Here is a 23098-nt window from a genome sequence, read left to right as displayed (position 1 = left end):
TTTAAGTGGACTCATTGTCAGCTCTTATCCAATCAAAATTTTTTTATTTTAGAAAAAAAAAAAAAGGGCAGAACACCGTATCAACTCAGTAAAATGTAACAATTAATTGCAAAATATTTTCATTTTTGTAAGATTCAGTATTAATGTATTTTTGAAAATTTCCCAATTATTATGGTTAACTATCAATACTTAGTAGGAACTAATTAAGGTGAGATACCGTGTACCATGCACAGGGTTGGCTAGCTGCATGAATAAAATAGAGATTTTTACACCTCATGTCAAAATTGACACTTTTTTTACATTTTTATCCTTACACAGTTTTTTAAACATTTTTAACTTTTACATTTTTCAATTTTACTTTTCAAAAAGTTTAATAATTACAATTTTACCTTTTCCCTTCTTCCTTACACACGTACACGCACGCCACCTCATAAATCCTTTCTTTTTCTTTTTTTTTTTTGAATTTTTCATCTACCTGATTCTTCCACTCTTCAAACCGAGCTTCCCACGATCACCATTATCAAGCCCTAACCAATTTTTTCTTCCCACGATCACATTCTCCAAGCCCTCACCCACGTTTTCCTCAACCTACATTGTCATCCTCCTCTATTTTTTCTCTATATAAATGGCAACCACTAGAAGTGGTTCGAAATCACCATCTCCGGCGAAGAAAGTTTCTAAAAAATCGAAGAAGGCTCCAACTGTTACTTCCAAAGTCGAACCTAAAATGGGGTTAAAAAAAATTGCTAAAAATTTAGTGGCTGATATTCCAGAGACATCGGCCTCTAAGAAAAGAGCCCTTCCTGTTAAAGTAGATGCTCCTAAGACTAAGAGAGCAAAAATTTCCAAGTCTGCACGCGATGTAAGTTTCTCTTTGTTGTTTTTAAATTTTTCTTTAGTTTTTTTCTGGTTGTTTTATTTCTGGTGTTACATTTGATGATTTAAAGTTTTCCCCATTTTTTGTTCTAGGTTTCCTCAGATTCTGATTTTGAGGATGAAGTGCATGGTGAGGACCAAAAGCCCAAAGTTGAATCAAAGGTAATTTAAATTTGCTTGGTTTCATTTTATTGTGTTAATTTTTACATGAGCTTTTTAGGTCACTGGTTTAGGTGTTTATTGGGATGTTTTTATGTTTTTTTGGTGTTCTTTATGTATTTCTGTCATGTATTGTGGTTGATGTTGTTTTGTTGTTTTTATTCAGTTGTTGTTTGGTTGTTGAAAAAAAACCCAGTTCAATTCGTATTTTGTCACAGTTTTGAATTGCTTTTCCCCATTGGTTGGTTATATGTTTTTTGTGAATTTGTTTTCGGTTGTTTTACACACTATTGGTATTGAGAAGCATTTTACTAATTTCAATTGCAACAAGATCTTTCAGTTTATTCTTTAGTTTTGTATATGTTTATTGTCAGTTTTTTCTCGGTTGTTTGTCACACTACTATTATCGACTACCATTTTCGAAATTTCATAACAACGAGTTTGTACAGTGTTGTTTTTATTTTAGTTGTTTATATTTTTTTGAAAGTTGTTTATCTCTTACATTTATCATACTGTAAGGGTTTAGGAAAACGTTGTTTTTAGGTTTTTTATTGGCTGTAATTTGGTTACTACATTTTTATATATTCATTGTTATTGTATCTAAGATTTGTTGCTTTTGTTTTTCTTTTTTGTTGCAGGTCCATGCTAGGACCTCAGTGAAGGTTGAAGGATTTGACCTACCAAAGAAAAATCCCCCTAAGGTGTCTTTTTTTTAAAAAAAAAATATTATTTTTATTATTTGTTTTCTATTTTTTTTTTTAGTTTTTTTTGTTTTTGTCCTGATTTATTTTGTTTATATTGCTACAGGAATGGGATTATATTTATGACCAAGAATCTGTTCATTGCTAAAGCCTTTTCCACTCGCTACTTTCCGTGTGATAGAGAACATTAAATCTTGTCTTTCGGATGTACGGCTTGAAATCTTTTCAAAAACCTCGTTTTGGTCATTTCCTTAACCTTCCCGATTTTAAAGTTCAACCCCAAGTGTTTCATGGGTTGTTGCTCCGAGAGGTTCAGCAACCTAATGATGCGAGTTGTGGGTTATGATACGCGGTGTTAGGCTTAGGTTTAGCATTGAGGAATTTGCATTGATTACCGGGTTAGACCGTGAAGGTGATCTGTAGTGTCTTAGATTTTAAGCAAGAGGTTAATAGTCTTTGTGAAAGATATTGGCCAACTTCGTCCTCTATCACTAAGGAATCATAGTGGAATGTTTTACCACCAAGAGGTGGGGTGATTCTAATGAGGATGCTGTGAAGTTGGCAGTTTTGTATTTCGTGGAGTGGTTCTTGCTTAGTGGCACTAAGCATAAAAATGTACCCAAGTCTATTTTAGATGTTGTAGATAGTGGGAGGTACAATGAATTTGCTTGGGGCCGGAGTTCTTTTGAATTGACTATTTCCTCATTGAAGGGTAAGCTTGATAGTTGGGTTGAGGGGGTTAGGAAGGCAAAGAGTTCGGGAAAGAGGCCGAGTGTTTTTTACACTTTGATTGGTTGTCCTCATGTTCTTCAAGTTTGGTTCTACGAGTGTTGTAAGTACATGAAAGGTAAGTACTGCCAAAAGGAAAGCTCTCGTATTCCAAGGATCACTCAGTGGACATGCAATAGTCAACCTACTTTCAAAGTTTTGAAGACTACTATCTTTGATGTTTCCAAAGATAAGGTATATCTGTTTGTTGTAATTTGGTTTTTCAGTAGTTGTTTTTGTGTTGTTTTTTATTATTATTAATCTTCATAATTGAAATTTTAATTTTGGTGTTTTTTGATCACCGCAACTTTCAAATATGAGGCCCACGGCTGGTGAGTTCAAAGCTTTGAAACTGAGCAGTTTCAAGTTCGACACCGACTTCAACTCTTACAAGAGTCTTCCTGTCCCCGAAGAGCCAACTGTTGCTCAGAGTGACATTTCTGTCAAGCTTGAGGCCTTTTCTGAGAAATTTCATGGGTTGGAGGTCAAGATCGATTCGTTGCATACTTCCCAACAGAAGATTTCATCTGATTTGGTTGAGTTGAAAGAGTTTGTGTCTGCACGGTTGTTTCTTTTGGTGCTCGTATGGCTTCAATGCAGACACAGTTTTCGACTGTTTTTGCCGATTCCTATGCCAAGGTATTTTAGTTTTTCAATAGTTGTTTTTCGGTTTTTTTTTAAGTTGTTTTATACTAATTTAATTTGTAATTTCAATATAGGAAAAAGGCAGTGACTCTTCCAATGATGATGATGGAGGTGGTGATGAAGCAGATTTTGATTTAAATGAATCTGAAGAAACTGATGAAAATGAAGAAGAGAATGTTATGGGTGATGACGAAGGGGAGGGTAGTGAAGGTGAAGAGAAGGATGATCAAGCCGATGAAGATTCTGACTCAAAAGAAAAAAATGATAATGGCAGTGATGATGATGCCACTGATAGTGAGGAGAAGGTAGATAAGTAGACAATGTAACTAGGTTTTAGTTACTTTGTGTGGTTTATTTTGTTGTAAGTCCGTTTTAGGTAGTGCTCTTGTAATTCTATGTTATTGTTATGTCTCTTGTTATGTTTTATTTTTCAGAAATTTGCAACTATTTTCAGACTATTTATTTGTATTTATTATGTTATTTATATGGCTGTGTTTGTAGATTATGTTGTTCGGAATTTATTGTTGGTCTTATTATTTTACTTGTTGTTTTTATTTTGTTATGTAGTTTTTTTTTAGTTGTTGAAGTATTTCACAAAAAATAACTTCACTTTTTTCCATTTTCTTTTTCCTTTATTTTCTGTATCAAGAATTTCGTTGATTTCAATGACGGCCACTACTCAAATAGATGTTGAGGCTACTGTTCGGTCCCGGGTAAAAGCAGTTGAGCTTATGGTAATGTTGCTTTTGTGTTGTTTTTTGGTTGTGTAAAGGTTGTTATTTTTTAACCATGCTCTAATTCCTTTTTAATACCATATATAAACAGATGTCTTCAGATGGAATTGGTGGTGATCCTTGTAAACAGATTTCAGTTTCTGAAAATGTTGAGGTTACGGATCGTCGTCTTGTTTGTTTTGAGGTATATTTTTTTTTTTTTTTGGTTGTTTTTTAGTTTCTTCATACTTTTTGTGTTTAACACTGTCTATTTTCTTTCATTTTTGTGGAAAAAATATATTAGATGGGTGCAACAGGTCTCAATGTTGATTCTAACATTGAACTTGAAGATGACCCAATTCCCGTTGAAGAAACTCCTCTTGTTGACAAGAGGAAATCTAAGAAACCCATAGCGCTGACGTCTCCGTTTATGGAGTATGACTCTTCCATTTCTAGTTCTAAAGATGGTTCTGGTTATGGAGTTGTTAAGTATGTGGCTGGGTTGTGTCCTCTCGATGATAAGATTGGTGAAGATGTAGAACATAAAAACGAGATTGATTTTGACTTGTGGCTTGGTGAAGGACGCCGATCGAAGAAAGATCCGTAAGTGTTTATTTTCAGCATTTTTGTTGTGTTTTTGTATTTTTTGTTTTTTACTTTACTATTTATGTTTCACTTTTTTTTTTAAAAAATGTTAGGCATGATAAGGAGAAGGTTTACTTGAAGGGTAAGGATAAGATTGTTCCCCCTTTTCGTTTTGGCGTGGAAGATGTTGCAACCAAGATGTGGTTCCACAAGCTTGCATATCCTGGCCAATGTTTGACTAATTCTGTAAGTTAATTTATTTTTTCTTTTGATTTTTTTCAAAAATTTCAGTCTATAGTTTTATTCATGTTGTTTGTTGGTTGTTTTTTAGTTGTTGAAATATAATTCATTTTCTGATTTTCCAACATTTATCATTTTTTATTGTTCAGCATCTGGACATCATTTTTTACTATCTACGTAAAAAAGGAAAGTATGCAAAGGAGCCAAAGGTTAAGTTCACAACCACCGATTGCTTATTCTTCAAAACCATTCATGCTTTGTATGAAAAATTTATTGCACAGAAAAAAAATCTTTCTTTGATAACTGCCCAGCATGCCATTGCTGATTATATAAGAGGTAGAAAAATGTTATGTGGTTCCCCTTGGCATTTGTGCGATCATGTTTTCTTTATCATCCATATGGAGACTGAATCACATTGGATTCTTGGTCGATTGAATATTGAGGAAAGGCGTGTGTACATGTACAACTCCTTGTCGACTGCTATGAAAGATAGTGCTGCTATCAAAGCTTGTCAGCCATTTGCGGTGTTGTTGCCCCACTTTTTTGCTTTGTTTGATGAGTTCAAAAAGGAAAACAAACCGGTTTGTTTAGACCCTTTCGAAGTTGTTAAGGTTGATGGTTTGCCTCAACAAACCTCGAAGTAAGTTGTTTTTATTTTTTATTTTCAAATGTTTTTAAAATTTGTAATGTTATTTTCCTTTTCTAAGTTTTTCTGCTGTTGTTTTTTGGTTGTTTTGCAGTGACTGTGGTTGTTTCGTTGCATCGTTCGCCGAATACTTTATTGATATGAAACCGATTCCTCCCATATTTGATGTTGAGAAACACCGTGATAGGCTTGCTGTGTTGTTCTATAAGTATGCTCGCATGAAAGAAGTGGAATTTATTGATAGTGAAGATGAGGCTCCTCCGAAGGGTCCAAAGAAGAATTTGTCTTAGTTATCTATTGGTTGTTGTTGGAAATACTACTTTTTTTTATGTAGCTTTTGTTTTTCTATTACCAGATTATGTTCATAATCATAGACAAGTTGTTTCTGTCATGTTTTTTTCTTAATTGGAATTGGTTTTTAATTTGTTCATATTTTTGGATTTTTAATCTTTATATTTACTCTTAATCATGACAGCATACTATTAACAACCTTATTACAACCATCTGACAAACAACTAAATTGCATTTGTAATCACTTTATGTAGTTTATTTTTCCTTCTTATTAATTTCAACCTTCTTCCACTCATTTAATTATTTAACTATAATATTTGATGTTCTTTTGTATATTAATGATAATAATACCAATTCCCTATTATCAATATCTCTCCACATAAAAAATCACAATAAAAAAATGTATGTAACAACCAATCGTAATATGCAGTATGTGTTTTCTAAATGTTTTAATATAGTTGTTTTTTGGTTGATGTGTAGTTGTTTCCACTTCTATGCTGTAATTCTTCTGCAGGTCTTTTTGTTATGTCCCTTTTGTCCACACTTGCCACACTTGTTTTGTTTCTTTGTTTCCCAAGCCGTCGCCATTCTTCTTTTCCTCGGCCTTCCGTACTTGATTCTCTCCTTTGGAGGCAACACTATGATTTCTTCAAAAAAATCCGGAAGTTCCCATTCTCTTACGTTTCCAACTCGGGTATCTTTTGTTTCTTCATATGTTTGCAGCCATGCTTTTGATGTGTAGTATTGTGCACAGTAGTTGTATGTGTTTATGTTCAAGTCCTTCATGACGGCGACTGTATGGTTACATGGCATTTCATCTTTTTGAAATCTATTGCATGTGCACGTCTTCTCCTTCAAGTTTACTATTCTTGTTCTGTCTTCATCTATCACCTCAAACAGGTTCTGGTTTGCTGGTTTCACCTGCAAGTTTTAAACCAACTTTAAAACAACCAAAAAACTATGCAAACACAACTGTTTTAATTTTACTTTATGCGAACGATAATCTGAACTTACTGTTAGTCGCAATGACTGTACATAGTTCCCTATGAGTTTTTTCTCAGATGATGGTGTCAGCCTTGTTGTGCATTTTTGTGCCTCCTTTCTATTATTGTATGTCCACTCTTGCATTTGTGCCCTCAAGCACTCCATTAATGTTGTCACTGGTGTTTCCCTTGCTGCTAAATTTGCTGAGTTCAGTGCCTCAGCTATGTTTGATGTCATTGTAGAGTACCTACAATTTGGACAGTTTCTGTCATAGTTATACTTTTGGAAAAAAACTCAAACGCAACGCAAAAACAACGCAAATACAACGCTATAAATAGGTGAACATATCATTAATTTTATCCTTCTTATTAGTTTTCACCTGTTGTTTTCTGAATGATACCTTGACCATTTTTCATGGCCAATTTTCTCCAGGTACGGTCTTATGCGCTTATCCAAGTTGTCTAGCTCCCTCATATGGAATTCAAACTCCATTTCTGTGTAAGCTTTTGCAGCTGCAAAGAATGGCACTCTGAAATGCTTTGCATTTTTCTTGAATTTTGTTTTGAGGTTCGACAAGAGGTGGAAGATGCAGTAGCCATGTGTTATTTCAGGGAACACTTTCCTAGTTGCTTTGATGATGCTTTCATGTCTGTCTGATATTAGGCATTGACATTCTCGAACCCCGAATGCTTCTCTTATTTTTTTTAAGAACCACTCCCACGATTTATCGTTCTCAGAATCAACTATGCAGTATGCTAGTGGAAAAATTTTAGATTCTGCATCTTGTGTGTTGGCAGTGAGCAACGTGCCTCCATACGCGGCCTTTAGGAATGTACCGTCTACCACGATGATTGGTTTGCAGTTTGGCCAACCTTTTATAGCAGCATTCAATGCAACAAATGCATATTTGAAACTGTCATCATCATCTTTCTCTATGTCTATTAATGTTCCTGAATTTTAATCAAACAGGATTGTTTCAAACAACATGTACTCAACGAAATAACAACTCAAAAACAACTGTTTTTTCACAAATATTTTCAAAGTAAAATTTTTAAATTTTTTTTTACCTGGATTTGTTTTCTGTAGCATGTACAGGTATCTAGGCAAGAGATTGTACGACTCTTTAGCATTTCCATGTAGCTGGGTTTGTGCTCGCTCTTTACTACGCCATGCTTTCATGTAATTCATCTTTATTCCGTATTTGTCTTTCATTTCTGTCTTTATGTCTCCATATGTATCGCACTTTGTTTTCAGGTTCAAGAATTTTGGTTTTACAAAGTCTGCTATCAACTTTGATGTAGCTTGTCGTTGATCTCCAAATCTTATTGTAACTGCACATGTGTGTTCTTCTTCGTAGCTCCTTATTATGAATGTTTCTGTGTTTCCATTTTTTGTAGCCTTTAAACTCCATTTGCAGTTTGTGTCCAAACACACTATGTTGTATTCTTTTGTGCAAGATTTCACTACTTTGTATTGAAATGTCTTCTTGATTGCAAAGTAGCATAGTGTACTTATCAATGTTTCTTTGTCCTTGTAAATTTGCCCCTTCTCTATTGTTTCATGTCGTTTGTCATTGATGATCATCATTTCTGTGTTGTCCACTTCCTCTTCTTCTTCCTGGTTGTTTTCTAGTTGCTGTACCATTTCTGCAGCCACAAGCTTTGCATAGTCGGTGAAGTCAAAATCTGTTGGGAATTATTTTACCAGGATCTTAGATCTACTCACAAGTATGTTTATTAACATCCTAAATATGAACTTTCTAAAACGATAAAATAAACACATATAAAGTTAAGAAAACCTTACATTGATGCAGCGGAATAAATGTCTCCTTCCACTCAGATCTCTAACCCTTGATTCCTTTCTGTAGCAGAGTATAATCAAGATCTGAGCCCGAATCTCCTTCTTCTTCAAGCTTTGATCCTTCACAGTCTTCCAATCTATGATTGAGTTACTGCTTACTGTGTGTGGGCACTTACTCTTTCACTAGGGTCACGAAAAGATGAAGGAAAAGAGGGAGAGAGGTTTCGGCCAAGGTAGAGAGTGAGGGAAGGCTCAGTTTTTCTGAAGAGAGAAATTTCTGTCAGAAAGCTAATGAAAGCATGTTTTGTGAATGAGCCATCACTTTCTATTTATAGGCAACTTACTAGGTTTAGGTTAGGATTTATTTGGCATTAAAATAATGAAAATATTAATTTGAAAAAGCCTTATAAGTGGCCGGCCATATGGTGTTAATGGGCCTCACTTAATTTTGCAATTTTATCAAATTTTATCTCTATTTTCTCAAAAATGCCAATTTTCCAATTCTAACCTTTTAAATGCCAAAACTAATTATTTAATAATTAAAATACATTATTAAATAATATTGTCATTTAATTTAATTATTAATTAGACATATAAAGTCCATTAATAAATAAATAAACCCAGAAAACTCTTTTCCTTACAATTTCACCCCTGAATAGTGAAAATTCATAAAATCAGACATAGTCTAACTTTAGAATTATAATTGATCAATCACGAATCAATTAATGAGTCTTACAAGCAGAATATTCTCAACTAGAATGGGGACCATGGATCTATATGCTGAGCTTCCAATAAGTGAACCAAATTTACCAAGTAAATTCCTACTTATTAATTCTTCGTTGAATCCACTCTTAGAACTTAGAATTGCACTCTCAGACTTATATAGAGCATATTGTATGTTTCACGATACCAATATACTATCTCATTTAACCATTGTTATAATCTTATTGTGATTTAAAGATCCTCTATATAGATGATTTACATCGAGATGGGATTTCTTTACCGTTCTCACCCTCAATGTATTTTGCCCCTTAAAACACTTAGCTACCTATAAATGGTGTTTAGTGATCTAATAATTAGTCAGTTAAACAAGAGCTCATCCATTTACTTCTATTTGCTAAGCTCGCAGGGAATCATCACTTAACTTCTATACACCCGTAGAAGCTATAGATTCCATATTTATGTTCAGCACTCCCACTCAATCATACTATCATGTTCCCAAAATATACGTATCACCCTGACCCAAAAGTAGGCTTAACTAATAAATCAAAGAACATGAATAGCACTCCTGAGTTGAGCCCAAGCATATCAGGATTTAGATTCTTTTCAATCTTAAGATCAACTACTGATATTGACTTGGAAAGATATGTATAACGGTAAGTTTGTAATATCTTAACTTAGTTGCAATATCGGTCCAGTCCAATGTATACTCCATACATTCGAAACTAGTATACTTTGCTAATGTCCTGGAAAGAACATAACACTTACTCCAAGTGTAAGTACACATCATCGCTGATTATCACATTAGTGTAAATCCAATAACACTGATGAAACAGGGACCAAAACTTTTGATTCATATGATCACAATCACATTCCACTGTGTTGACGATACTGCAATTGTGAATAAACATATGATCCGGATTTAACTGATTTTGTGTGTATGAATGTAATAAACATATTAAACATATTAAACCATTAGCATGTAAAATTCATGCAAACATCAATCACTTCAAATTTCTTATGTTGATAACTAATTATATTGTAAAGAGTTTTATTTAGGGCATAAAACCTAACAAACTCCCACTTGCACTAATATAAAACAAACTGTGCAAATAGGTCAATCTGATGTCTTGATCTTTAGATCAAGTGTAGTATATTTGAATCCACCCAAACTTCTGGAAACAAGTTCATAAATACTCTTATGAAACATCCTTTACTATATGCTTTACTCATCAAGGGATACTGAAATCTTTACTGTTTTAAAAGTACATCTGAATTAACAGAGGACATATCTCTCATATTTTAAAATATGTAATTGAGATAATACAGTGTAGACTTTTCTTCAGTGATATAACTTTCTGGTATTTTCGAATAGACCAAGTTATAGTTCTTCTCTGGTAGAGCTTGAATTATTATACAATAATTCCTCCACCCCCAAAGTAAGCACCATCTCATATAAATCGAAATTAGATGGTGAGATACAAGGACAACTGATACACAGTTCCTTAATATCTGACATATAGATCACTTTCATAAATCCTTCTTGAATATCTTCTAATGTTCCCTATTTGATTACATCTCAGATAGCTCCCACTCAATAGCAGTTGTCTGGTTAAATAATACTTTTAACCTCTGATTGTTTGGAGAGTTACCTAGTTGTGACTTTTGTATTAGTCTGAAACTTTAAGTTAAGACTAAGTCATTAACATGGCAGACTAGTATTTGAAGTGAAAAATACATGCCAGAGATAAAGTAATCAAAATTAAGATACCATCAAATTTTATGAGGATTAAGAATTCTTGGCTCAAGTCATTCGAATGGACTGAACTAGAGTTCTTTATCTTATTCTCATAATTCTGATAAGCTATATCTATCCATGTGAATGGATAGATTTGCTTTTCAGTAGTGTTCTTAAGTATCTATCACAATTATCAACCTAATGAAGATGGGTATAGAACTTTAAAATTCTCCCACTCAATTAAGGTAGTGTGAAACTTTAACAAAGAACTTTCAAAGGTATCAAACTCTTACTTACAACAGTAAAATTGAAATGGAACATACAATCAAGATCAAGAATTTATATTGACAATAGCTGACTCATTATATTATTCTATGTTTAAACAAGATATGTGTTTCATAGGGAATTGTGGAATAGACTCCACCCCTAAGTATATAGAGATTATGATCCACCCCTAAAGGTTGTAAAGATCATGATTCTCTGTGTGATAGAGTTTATGTGGAGTTGAATACTATCCAGAGTTCATTAGATATAAAAGATCGTTGAACTGCATAGTTTTCTTAACTTTTCTCCACCCCTATCAGATCATAAGATCCTTTTATTAAACAAATTCTTAATAATTGTATGAGAATTAACAATTATGATAAACATAGAAATAATTTCTAATGTTTATATAATATAACTCTATGAAGAGTTGTAAATATTATAGAATTTGCATCAATAATAAAAACACTTACACATACAAACATACAAATATAATGTGGTAATAATTGATGAAGATAAATTAAATGAAGCTCAATCTCATAAATTGCAATAGGGAATTTCGAAAAAATAAACTTTATTAATAATAAAAAAAATATTGCAACAATATGAGAGAAACAGGGATAAATATCCCTAACTAAAATTTGAAATCCAAATTGTCTTTAAACTAAAACAATTAATTCAAAAATAAATTGAAGAGCTTCATCTTCATCTGGACGATTTCACCCTTGGTCCAGCTTGCTGATCCAACTCAATTGAGTTCAAGTAGCTTGGCCTATAAGAAGAAGAAAACAAATAAACAAAGTTTAGTCCAGAATCATAAATCCAATTGGATAATAATTCACTAAAACTCTTAAAGTTTATGAAAGGAAATACCTTGTTTCTTTGCAAGAAGTTTAGGACACTGGGGTTTCCAATGACCTTTTTCATTGCAGTGGAAACACTTTCCTTTAAGTGTAGCATCACCAGAAGGAGCAGCCTTTTTCATGACTTTTGTTCGCTTCTTGGTGTTCTTCCACTTCTTCTTCGATTTGGGCTTTGAAGCAGAGGCAACATTTGCTTCAGGTTTCATCGTCCCATTACCATTACCAGGATGAGGTTTACTCCCTTTCTTCTTGGGTCCTCCAATCAAATTTTCATAAGTTTGAAGGTCATTGACTAATTCATGAAAGTCAATTTCCTTCTTATTCATGACATAATTTGATGTGTATGGTAGAAATGCTGGAGTCAGGCTATTCAAGATAAGACTAACTTGAGTAGCACTGTCCATTTCAGCACCATGATCCTGGGCTTCTTGGAAATAACTGGACATGAGGAGAACATGATCACGCACGTTTTGATGAGGTTCCATCCGTGCGTTAATGTACTTCTTAGTCGCGTCAAAGCGTGACTGAAGTGATGCCTTACCGAATAGCTCATTTAACTTCGTCATAACTTCAGCAGCCTTCTCAGTTTTAGAAAACCGAGTTTTGAGGGTGTCAACCATGCTAGAAAGCATAAAGTATAGAGCTTTGTCATTTGCCTTCTGCCAACGCTCATACTTTTCTTTCACAGCTTTGGATGCATTATCCCCAGGCACTTCAGGTGACGGCTTGTTGCTGAAAATTATTAATTACTACGCAAGTGCACGCAATCAAGTAGTATACTCACGCAAGTGAGGTCGAACCACAGGGAATTGGATTAATTACTACTAAACTATACTTATAATTCTATTTGGCAAATCAAAAGTATTTATGATTTAAAAAGAATGAAAGTAATTCAGAAAACTTAAATAACACAATTAAAAGTTGAGCAAGATGAGATAATAGGGAGGAGAATCCTGTTGTTGTTTACCCAAATCGTTAATGCCTAATTGCTATCCTATTCTTGAAGTGAATGACAGATTATAAAGTAACCTAGCTCTTTTCAGATCTTCTAGGTTCTAAATCACATGTTATCTAATTAATTCCTTAAATAAACTAACATGAAATCAGCATTAGGTAATAATCTACTTGTCACATAAGTCATGTAAATACTTTCGTTTCACATAGAACATCGATTATCTTAATTTTAGCATTCTCAATTCTCACTTTTCAGATTTTGAATTGAGATCATAAAGCATGCACAAGGTGATCAATCTTAAACATGAAATTAAACACAAATTAAGATAATTTCACAAACAAGAATGGAGGAATGGCAATTAAACATTAACTAGGCAAAACATTAAACAACAATCATCATCCTCCCTAAATGGGAAATTTAGTTCAGAAACAAATCCATAACCATTCCTATAGCAATATTCAACATTAATAAATTAAAGAGGAATAAAGAAAAGAACTGTTTAAGGGTGAATTCTGGATCTTCACTTGAATCTCTACGCTCTTCCTGCCGCTCTCAGCTGTGTTTTAGGGTTCCAAATCGCTCTCCCTGACTTCCAATCGCAGTTTTCTATTTATACTTGAAATTTAGGGTTCGATGGACGAAAATGCCCCTGGTCCGTACGGGATCTCGCCGCGGCGACACTTCCTCTCGCCGCGGCGAGAATGTGCCAAAATTAGACACTTTCTGTTTCTCGTATCTCGCCGCGGCGAGACTCTTCATCGCCGCGGCCAGATATGCAAAAACTCAAAATATGAAGTTTTTCTTCGGCATCAGCACGTCTTTCAGTGAATTTCTGCACCCGAGACCTCTTTTACTCCAAAGAACCTGAAAACATAGAAAACAAGCGTAATTCCGTCCCAACACAGCTAAGAATGCACATAAATTGGATCCAAAACATAGGCTAAAAATAGCCTAACAAACTCCCTCAAACTGACTCTTTACTCGTCCCCGAGTAAACTAAGACTAAACTAAAAAACTAAAAATGATAGCTGAACTTTCCAACAATTAAATTGTTACCACCACCTGCACAACTTCAATCCCTCAATAACCAGAATTTCAACTTGCCAACTCTAAGAACTAAGTTGAATGTGCAGTTTACAAGTAAGTAATTCATACAAACATAAAGCATCGCAATTCCCATCAATATCACAATTGTTCTAACTTTCCAACATCCCACTAACACATGATCAATAAGTTTGAATGACATACCTCTCTCCACTAATGTTGACAAATTTCTACCTGGAATCAATAGGTCTTTTTCGGTTAAAATCACATGGCTTAGGTACATGGGTAGATGAGAAGTCATTTAGGCTAAACTATACCATAAGCACTATTAACCAAGCAAGCTTAGACATTGATTTTGCTTTCTTTCCATATATCCCAAAAACAGAAATAAGAGATTGCAATTTTTCTTATGTGTATACCTCATAATTTTCTTAACTTTTTTTTTTCTTCAAGAAGACACATTTTTTTCTTTTTTTTTTCTCTTTCTTCTTTTTCATAGGCACAACACACAATATTATTCTTTTTTTTCAATCTCTCATTCCTACACTCTATTTTTCCACTTACAGCAGTTATCCCCCCAAACTTGCTTCAAGGCTCATGGCATAATAAGTTACGTTCAGGGTGAAAAGAATTTAAGATACGAATTCAGCTCAGTTAAGCGGTAAAAAAAAAAATTTAAAACAGGCTAAAGCTCAACTTTGGGTATACTATGGTAAAAAATTCATAGGCAGGCTTGAAAGGCTCAATCGTTCCAAAGAAAACTTGCCTAAATCACTTTCCAAACAAAAATCATCAAGGATTTCGCTTCAAGAGAGTATGTCAAACAAATTCTATTCCATGTTCAATCAATCATTCCACAAACCAAATAGAACAGAGGTGATATGTGAGAATAGCAAATGTTTTAAGTCTACATGAATCACTTCCTAGCACACATCCATCTTAATTCAAACAGTTGCAAGTCAAGCACACAGTTATGTTTTAATCCATTGCACAAGTGAATAACAACAATTCAATCAATCTTTCAATTTAGCTATCACACAAGACTAAAAAACTAAAACAAACTAACTAAAACAAATAAACGCGAAAAAAAAATTAAGTTTCCCCCCCCAAACTAAAATGCACATTGTCCCCAATGTGTGAAAATAAACCAGGGTGAGAGAAACTTACCTGAGCCCCTTAGAAGGGATCAAGTCCACCCTTTGCATTCAAAAGAGCCCTCGCACTAAATGAAGAAAATTTACCACCAATAGTGTTGATTTCAGAGTTTTGCACAAGAGTAAGCTCACCTTCAGAACTACCACACATCAATCTTTTCCAACGACGCTGAATCGTTCGAAGTCGCTCTTTAGGCTTTGCTTTCTTCTTATCAGTTTTAACAAAAGAACCCTTCACCACCTCAATCTTGCAACAGGTAGGAATGTCAGTTGGGGCAAAAACATTAAAATTGACCTCTTCATCTTGGACTCGCAACTTTAACTCCCCCTTTTGAACATCTATTAATGCTCGACCCGTGGCCAAGAATGGTCTTCCCAAAATAATGGGAATAGTTGAATCTTCCTCCATATCAAGAATTAAGAAATCAGCAGGGAAGATAAACTTACCAACCTTCACCAGTACATCTTCAATTATGCCACGAGGATGAGTTAGAGAACGATCTGCTAGTTGTAGAGTCACTGTTGTGGGCTTTGCTTTTCCCAATCCTAGCCTTTTGAAGACGGTACAACGGCATTAGATTAATGCTTGCTCCCGCATCACATAGAGCTTTAGTTTCCACCGAACCCCCTATAGAGCATGGAATATTGAAACTACCCGGATCTTTAAGCTTGGGCGGTAGTTTCTTTTGCAAAATGGCGCTACACTCCTCAGTTAATGCCACTGTTTCAGAGTCCTCCATTTTTCTCTTCTTAGACAATATCTCCTTCATGAACTTCACATACCGGGGCATTTGTTCCAAGGCTTCAAAAAAAGGAATGTTGATGTGTAGTCTTTTGAAAACCTCTAGAAATTTTGTAAACTGCTTGTCTAGATTGGTCTTTCGGAGTCTCTGAGGATAAGGTATCTTCACATGATGATCAATACTGATTGGTGGAGACTGTTGTGGTGGTGCAGGGCTATCAGTAGTTTTCTTTTCTATTGATGTTGGAGTTGGTGCTGATTGATCTTTAACTTCTTCATTGAATGGTTGTACCACATCAGGCCCATCATAATTCTTTCCACTCCTCAAGGAAATTGCTTTACATTGCTCTTTTCCTTTTGCCTCACTAGTGCTAGCTGAATTTCCTTGAGCTTGGTTTGCCACTTGAGTAGCCAATTGTTCCATTTGAGTTTCTAGAGTTTTAATAGAGGCTCTAGTTTCCATCATGAATTGGAGCAATAAATCAGCTTGGATATTGGAGCCACTAGGACTTTGTTGTTGGTTTTGTTGGGGCTGATTTCTCTGCTGGTAGAACCCCTGTTGGTTGTGCCCATAATTATTATTTTGGGAGTAGTTCCCAATGGCTTTTGCTTGATCCATTGGCAAATTATCCACATCTGCCTGACACTCTGAAAAGTGATGGTTGCCTCCACATATCTCACAAATAACTTGGGCTTGTTTAGCTTGCCCTGCAATCAGCTTTGTCAATGCCTCAACCTGAGCTGTTAACTTTGTGATGGCATCAACTTCTAACACACCAGCTACCTTCTTAGATTGACTCCTTTCAGTTGGCCACTGCTGATTGTTTAGAGCCATCTCCTCCAATAGATCATACGCTTCATTAGCACTTTTTCTCATAAAAGCTCCGCCCGCTGCTGCATCTATTAAAGTTCTAGTATTACCAACCAGCCCGTTATAAAAGTTGTGAACCAGCATCCACTTCTCTATACCATGATGAGGACACCTCCTGATCAGATCTTTAAACCTCTCCCAAGCCTCATGGAGAGATTCATTATCTTGTTGGCAGAAATTATTGATTTCTCCTCTTAGCTTTGCAGACTTAGCTGGAGGAAAGAACTTTGACAAGAATTTTGTTGCCAGATCATTCCATGTAGCAATAGAATTAGGTGGCAAAGAATTCAACCAACTCTTGGCTCGTTCTCTGAGCGAGAATGGGAACAACCTCAGTCGAATGGCATCATCGCTAACTCCATTAACTTTAAAAGTTTCACAAAGTTCCATGAAGTTAGAGAGATGCAAATTAGGATCTTCAGAAGGGAGACCACCAAACTGAACTGAAGACTGCACCATTTGAAGGATGGCAGGCTTAATCTCGAAATTGTTTGCATCCACTGCCGGTGGCCTGATACATGACTGCACTCCCGTCAGAGTAGGGAGAATGTAATCTCTCAAGCTACGGCCATTAGCTTGATCTTCCACGGCACCTCCATTATTACCGTTATTACGCCCATTGTTCCCAACATTGTTGTTCACATTGGCAGCCATGATTTCTGATGTTTCAGCAGTTGCTGAAACTCTTTCTTGCCTCTTGTTCTTTCGATTCTTCCTGCAAGTTTTCTCAATTTCAGGATCAACTGGTAATATGACTGATTGTCCTTGACGGCGCATGCACTTAGGATTCCTGAGATAAATAAAGAAAATATTGCAAGAAAAAGGTTAGAAAAATCAGCAAGAGAAAATATACCAAAGTAGAAGTTAGTATAATTTTATGTAATATTAATCTTTAAACAATTCCCCGGCAACGGCGCCAAAAACTTGTTGCTGAAAATTATTAATTACTACGCAAGTGCACGCAATCAAGTAGTATACTCACGCAAGTGAGGTCGAACCACAGGGAATTGGATTAATTACTACTAAACTATACTTATAATTCTATTTGGCAAATCAAAAGTATTTATGATTTAAAAAGAATGAAAGTAATTCAGAAAACTTAAATAACACAATTAAAAGTTGAGCAAGATGAGATAATAGGGAGGAGAATCCTGTTGTTGTTTACCCAAATCGTTAATGCCTAATTGCTATCCTATTCTTGAAGTGAATGACAGATTATAAAGTAACCTAGCTCTTTTCAGATCTTCTAGGTTCTAAATCACATGTTATCTAATTAATTCCTTAAATAAACTAACATGAAATCAGCATTAGGTAATAATCTACTTGTCACATAAGTCATGTAAATACTTTCGTTTCACATAGAACATCGATTATCTTAATTTTAGCATTCTCAATTCTCACTTTTCAGATTTTGAATTGAGATCATAAAGCATGCACAAGGTGATCAATCTTAAACATGAAATTAAACACAAATTAAGATAATTTCACAAACAAGAATGGAGGAATGGCAATTAAACATTAACTAGGCAAAACATTAAACAACAATCATCATCCTCCCTAAATGGGAAATTTAGTTCAGAAACAAATCCATAACCATTCCTATAGCAATATTCAACATTAATAAATTAAAGAGGAATAAAGAAAAGAACTGTTTAAGGGTGAATTCTGGATCTTCACTTGAATCTCTACGCTCTTCCTGCCGCTCTCAGCTGTGTTTTAGGGTTCCAAATCGCTCTCCCTGACTTCCAATCGCAGTTTTCTATTTATACTTGAAATTTAGGGTTCGATGGACGAAAATGCCCCTGGTCCGTACGGGATCTCGCCGCGGCGACACTTCCTCTCGCCGCGGCGAGAATGTGCCAAAATTAGACACTTTCTGTTTCTCGTATCTCGCCGCGGCGAGACTCTTCATCGCCGCGGCCAGATATGCAAAAACTCAAAATATGAAGTTTTTCTTCGGCATCAGCACGTCTTTCAGTGAATTTCTGCACCCGAGACCTCTTTTACTCCAAAGAACCTGAAAACATAGAAAACAAGCGTAATTCCGTCCCAACACAGCTAAGAATGCACATAAATTGGATCCAAAACATAGGCTAAAAATAGCCTAACACGGCTCAGTTAAAACAAACAAGGCACTTTCTCCTATGAGAGCAATATTAATGTTCTCATTCCATTTATTAAAGTTAGATCCATTCAGCTTATTTTCAGTCAACAGTGATAACATGGGATTCATTTTGACAAAACAGGATACTACAAAATAATAGAAATCAACAAATAGAAATTAAATAATGGTTTAACACACAAAATCAATTCAGAAATTATAAGCACATAGCAAGTAGGAATGATATGAGAAAATACTTAAAAATTCAATCCTAAATAATTTCCAAGGTTTTCAACAAACTGATATCAGTGTCCCGTTTAGGCGAGAGTCAAAGCTACCATCCATTGAATAGAGTTGTCAGCTCATCTAAAATGTTAAACATTCTAGCAACCTTTTATTCGATCAAGATCAGAATCCAGCGTTGTCCCGTTTAGGCGAGAGTCAAGGCTATTCTATCTTATGAGCTTCTACCATTGTTTCGCAATTTGCAAGTCAAATATGGTCGCCACCATTAGGGTGATCTATACCATATAAAACACTTACAAACCACTTATCATGCGAGATTAAACGGTGCGAAATTGCTAATGAACGTTCCTCCATTAGGGAGGATTACTCACTAAAACAAACGCGGTGTAAAACCCACAATGGAGATCGAATATCTTAATAATAATAAAGCTCATTGTTTAAAATGTATTTTCTTATTATTCTAATAAATAAATCTCATTAAATTCTATTTAAGAATTAAAATTCAAAAATAAGAATTTAATATAATATTTATAAAATTATACTAGATGGTGATTGAAATAAAATTAATTATTTCCATCTTAGTAATAATCTTAAATATAAATATTAAGGAAATTAATTTAAGTTGAATTAAATAAATAATTAGCAACTTAAAAATTTCCTTCGAGAATATATTTATTGGGTTCGAAAATTAAGTATAAAAAAAAACTATACAATTTTCGAAAAATAATAAAAATAGAAAAGAAATACTTCAAGCAAAAATATCACCTATCTAGATATTCTTTTGACTAGTTAATTCAATTTCTAATAATATATATATTTTAAATTCACTTATTTTAAATTAATCTATTAAATGAAAAAATCATTGACTTGAGTTGATCCAAGAATTAATTAAAAAAAAATAATTAATTTACAACTCAATCTATTTTTCAAAAAAAAATCGAAAATATTGCATAATGCAATTTTCGAAATTGATTAATAAAATAAAGAAAAATATATATTTTGAAAATTATTTAAATTTAAGTTGAAAAATTAAATTTCAACCTAAAAATAATTTTCGATTTAGTTAAGTGTCATGAAAAATCAATAATTATTTAAGTATCATGATGAAAATCAACTTAGATATTTAGATTTTTCAACTTAATTAATTGTATTAAATTCAAGAAATAAATAATTAAGTGTAGAGAAGCCTTAATTATTAATTTCTATTTAATACTAGGAAAAATATACTTAATAAAATTGTACCAAAATTAATTATTTAAATAATTAATTTCACAAAAGTATAATATTTTCCTATATAAGTATTAGAAATAATAAGTAGTCTAGAAATTACTATCTAGAAAATATCTTATTTGACTAAGTATCTTTTCAAAATTTGAAAAATATCTAATTTAAGTTATATAGAAAAAATCTAAAACTTAAATAATTTCAAATCTTGATTTAATTAAATATCACAAATTAAGTTGTAACCACTTAATTTGAAGATATCTTTTAAAGTTAATATTTGAAAAGATATTAACAAAAAAAATATCTAAGATATTCCATTTCAAGTTAATATTTGAAAAGATATTAACTTAAAAAAAATATCTTAAGAATCTTTAATAACTAATGCCTAAGATTCCTCAACTTGATTTAAAATTTAAATCAAATATTCAAATTTAAGTTAGTTAAGAAAAATCAGTTGATACAACTAATTTATAACTTAAATAGGAATATTTAATTAAATAAGCTCCATAAAGAATCTTAGTTAGTTAAAATTCTATATTTAATTAAATACAAGAAAAATACAAATAGTTTATCTAGAAATAATATCTAAACTAAAAGTGTTTTTCTTAAAATTAACTTTAAAATATTAAAATGAAAATAAATTTTCATATATTTTAAAAGTTAATTATGTTGCTAATTCAATTTTATTAGGTCAAACTATTATAATTAACCTAGTACAGTTATTCAAATCAGGCAAATGGGCCTTCACAATTGGGGTAGTTCATGTGAGGGGGTGCTGGGTTCAGTATGTCGTACCCACTTCTATGGCACCCAACTCTCACACAAGGCCCAAAAGAGAGGAATTTAACCTTAAAATGAATAACTGTTATTAATTGAATAGGTCCAATAACTAAATGGACCTAAATAAAATCTATCATGGTGTGACATTTTATTTAGCAACAACCTATATGCATCTATATAATAAAATAAACATATAGGCTCACACAGACACACTTTGGATGGATCCTATCATGTTGCTAGGTCATACACAGATGAAAGAAGATTGTAAAATTTACCTGTTACAAATTATTTACTTGACCAAGGGAGCCATCAGATCATTAGATCTGGCAAAAAGTAACCATGGCTATTTGCAATCAAGTAATAATAGGTTTTTAAAACTTACATACAAGCTAAAAACACATACTCCTGCAACAAGGTTAGCTGGATAGTTGGAAGTAGGATTTATTTAATTTTAAATAAATAATTTCGAAAAATAAATAATTAAATAAAATATAATTAATTTCGAAAAAATAAAAAAAATTATTTAATTTCGAAAAAAAAATAAAATAAAATAATAAAAAAAAATATTTAAAATTTCGAAATTATTTTAAAAAAAAATTTAAAATTAAACCTACTATTTGAAAAATTAGGTTTCAACCAACCTAAATATCATTTCAAAATTTGCTAACTACTTTTTAAAAATTAAATGTTATTTTAAAAATAAAAATTAAATAAAAATTAGTAAAGATAAATAAAATATCTTTTCAGATTTTTAAATTTAATTTAAATAAATAAAATAACAAAATTTAAAAGTTAGCAAAATATCTTATATCTATTTAAAATTACATGATTATAAATATCTTATTTTAAATTTAAATAAGGTCAAAATATCTAAAAAGATTTAAAAAATCTTAATAGATAAGATATTTTTAAAATATCTTAAAAGATAAGATATTTTTAAATATCTTAAAAGATATTATAAATATCTTAAAAAGATATTATAAATATCTTAAAAGATAAGATATTTTTAAATATCTTAAAAGATATTATAAATATCTTAAAAGATATTTTAAATATCAAAAAATATCTGACCTTAAATTTAAAAAAAATATAATCAAATTTAAAAATAAGATAGATTTTTTTTTTTTTTTTAAGCAAAAAGATAAATACTAGTTCTATTCAAATTCAAATTACACTAATATCTTGAATTAAATTAAAAAAAATAAATTAATTCAAAATGATAATTAGAATTGAATTAGGAATAGTAATAGTATATATATATAAAACCATACAAAAAATTGGAAGTTAATTCCATGAAAAGGTATGAAAAATTGAAGAAAATTGAAAAAATTCGAAACTGTACGGACAGCTCTGCGATCGCAGGAAACTATCAAGACAAATTTCCGATTTTGTCAAATCTTCCAAAAATCATAACTAATTCAAATAAAATCCAAATTGAGTTCTGTAAAAGGCTAACTTGCTTAATTTTTTCCATACTATCCAATAAAAATAATTCCAGAACCGAAATAACAATTATTTTTCACGAAAATTTCATAATCATCAATCAATCATCAAATAACACTCAATACAACATAATACCATCCAAAGAACATACAAATAATCGTTTTAAAGTCCAAATTACATGCAAGTAAATCAATTACCATGGCTCTGAGGCCAGTTGTTGGGAATTATTTTACCAGGATCTTAGATCTACTCACAAGTATGTTTATTAACATCCTAAATATGAACTTTCTAAAACGATAAAATAAACACATATAAAGTTAAGAAAACCTTACATTGATGCAGCGGAATAAATGTCTCCTTCCACTCAGATCTCTAACCCTTGATTCCTTTCTGTAGCAGAGTATAATCAAGATCTGAGCCCGAATCTCCTTCTTCTTCAAGCTTTGATCCTTCACAGTCTTCCAATCTATGATTGAGTTACGCTTCTTGTGTGTGGGCACTTACTCTTTCACTAGGGTCACGAAAAGATGAAGGAAAAGAGGGAG

General features: G+C 32.9%; 4 protein-coding genes and 1 non-coding gene across 5 annotated transcripts; 3 read left to right on the top strand and 2 right to left on the bottom strand.

Annotated features, from left to right (window-relative positions):
- The first annotated feature begins 278 nt into the window (after nt 1–278).
- LOC133029287 (uncharacterized) lies at nt 279–1859 on the top strand. Its single transcript, XM_061101770.1, has 3 exons — nt 279–862; nt 970–1038; nt 1674–1859. Exons 1-3 carry the CDS (start codon nt 626–628, stop codon nt 1749–1751), a joined length of 384 nt encoding a protein of 127 aa, XP_060957753.1. The 5' UTR covers nt 279–625; the 3' UTR covers nt 1752–1859.
- A 2007-nt stretch (nt 1860–3866) lies between these two features.
- LOC133038190 (uncharacterized) lies at nt 3867–6197 on the top strand. The gene is made up of 5 exons (XM_061116275.1): nt 3867–4067; nt 4167–4465; nt 4561–4693; nt 4837–5327; nt 5428–6197. The coding sequence occupies exons 1-5, from the start codon at nt 3975–3977 to the stop codon at nt 5621–5623; spliced, it is 1212 nt and encodes a 403-aa protein (XP_060972258.1). The 5' UTR covers nt 3867–3974; the 3' UTR covers nt 5624–6197.
- On the bottom strand, nt 6117–6845 carry LOC133034710 (uncharacterized). The gene is made up of 2 exons (XM_061110058.1): nt 6639–6845; nt 6117–6545 (listed from the first exon to the last, which is right to left on the bottom strand). The coding sequence occupies exons 1-2, from the start codon at nt 6843–6845 to the stop codon at nt 6117–6119; spliced, it is 636 nt and encodes a 211-aa protein (XP_060966041.1).
- Nucleotides 6846–6907: 62 nt separating this feature from the next.
- On the bottom strand, nt 6908–7830 carry LOC133033549 (uncharacterized). Its single transcript, XM_061108393.1, has 2 exons — nt 7676–7830; nt 6908–7558 (listed from the first exon to the last, which is right to left on the bottom strand). The coding sequence occupies exons 1-2, from the start codon at nt 7818–7820 to the stop codon at nt 6984–6986; spliced, it is 720 nt and encodes a 239-aa protein (XP_060964376.1). The 5' UTR covers nt 7821–7830; the 3' UTR covers nt 6908–6983.
- A 9023-nt stretch (nt 7831–16853) lies between these two features.
- On the top strand, nt 16854–16960 carry LOC115708360 (small nucleolar RNA R71). The gene has a single exon (XR_004009860.2). It is a non-coding gene; the product is annotated as a small nucleolar RNA R71 (small nucleolar RNA).
- The last annotated feature ends 6138 nt before the right edge of the window (nt 16961–23098 follow it).

This window comes from Cannabis sativa, chromosome 1 (assembly GCF_029168945.1).
Source record: "Cannabis sativa cultivar Pink pepper isolate KNU-18-1 chromosome 1, ASM2916894v1, whole genome shotgun sequence".
NCBI lineage: Eukaryota > Viridiplantae > Streptophyta > Magnoliopsida > Rosales > Cannabaceae > Cannabis > Cannabis sativa.
Note: the sequence above shows the minus strand (reverse complement) of the source record. Positions and strands in the feature narration are given on the sequence as shown.

Excerpts from the sequence above, each read along its gene's own strand:
- LOC133038190 (XM_061116275.1), top strand. The coding sequence starts at position 3,975 with ATGTCTTCAGATGGAATTGGTGGTGATCCTTGTAAACAGATTTCAGTT. Across the intron at positions 4,466-4,560 it reads CGCCGATCGAAGAAAGATCC|GCATGATAAGGAGAAGGTTT; the intron begins GTAAGTGTTTAT and ends AAAAAATGTTAG. Across the intron at positions 5,328-5,427 it reads TTGCCTCAACAAACCTCGAA|TGACTGTGGTTGTTTCGTTG; the intron begins GTAAGTTGTTTT and ends GTTGTTTTGCAG.
- LOC133029287 (XM_061101770.1), top strand. The coding sequence starts at position 626 with ATGGCAACCACTAGAAGTGGTTCGAAATCACCATCTCCGGCGAAGAAA. Across the intron at positions 863-969 it reads TTTCCAAGTCTGCACGCGAT|GTTTCCTCAGATTCTGATTT; the intron begins GTAAGTTTCTCT and ends TTTTTGTTCTAG. Across the intron at positions 1,039-1,673 it reads AGCCCAAAGTTGAATCAAAG|GTCCATGCTAGGACCTCAGT; the intron begins GTAATTTAAATT and ends TTTTTGTTGCAG.
- LOC133034710 (XM_061110058.1), bottom strand. The coding sequence starts at position 6,845 with ATGACATCAAACATAGCTGAGGCACTGAACTCAGCAAATTTAGCAGCA. Across the intron at positions 6,546-6,638 it reads TACAGTCATTGCGACTAACA|GTGAAACCAGCAAACCAGAA; the intron begins GTAAGTTCAGAT and ends TAAAACTTGCAG.
- LOC133033549 (XM_061108393.1), bottom strand. The coding sequence starts at position 7,820 with ATGAAAGACAAATACGGAATAAAGATGAATTACATGAAAGCATGGCGT. Across the intron at positions 7,559-7,675 it reads GCTACAGAAAACAAATCCAG|GAACATTAATAGACATAGAG; the intron begins GTAAAAAAAAAT and ends ATTAAAATTCAG.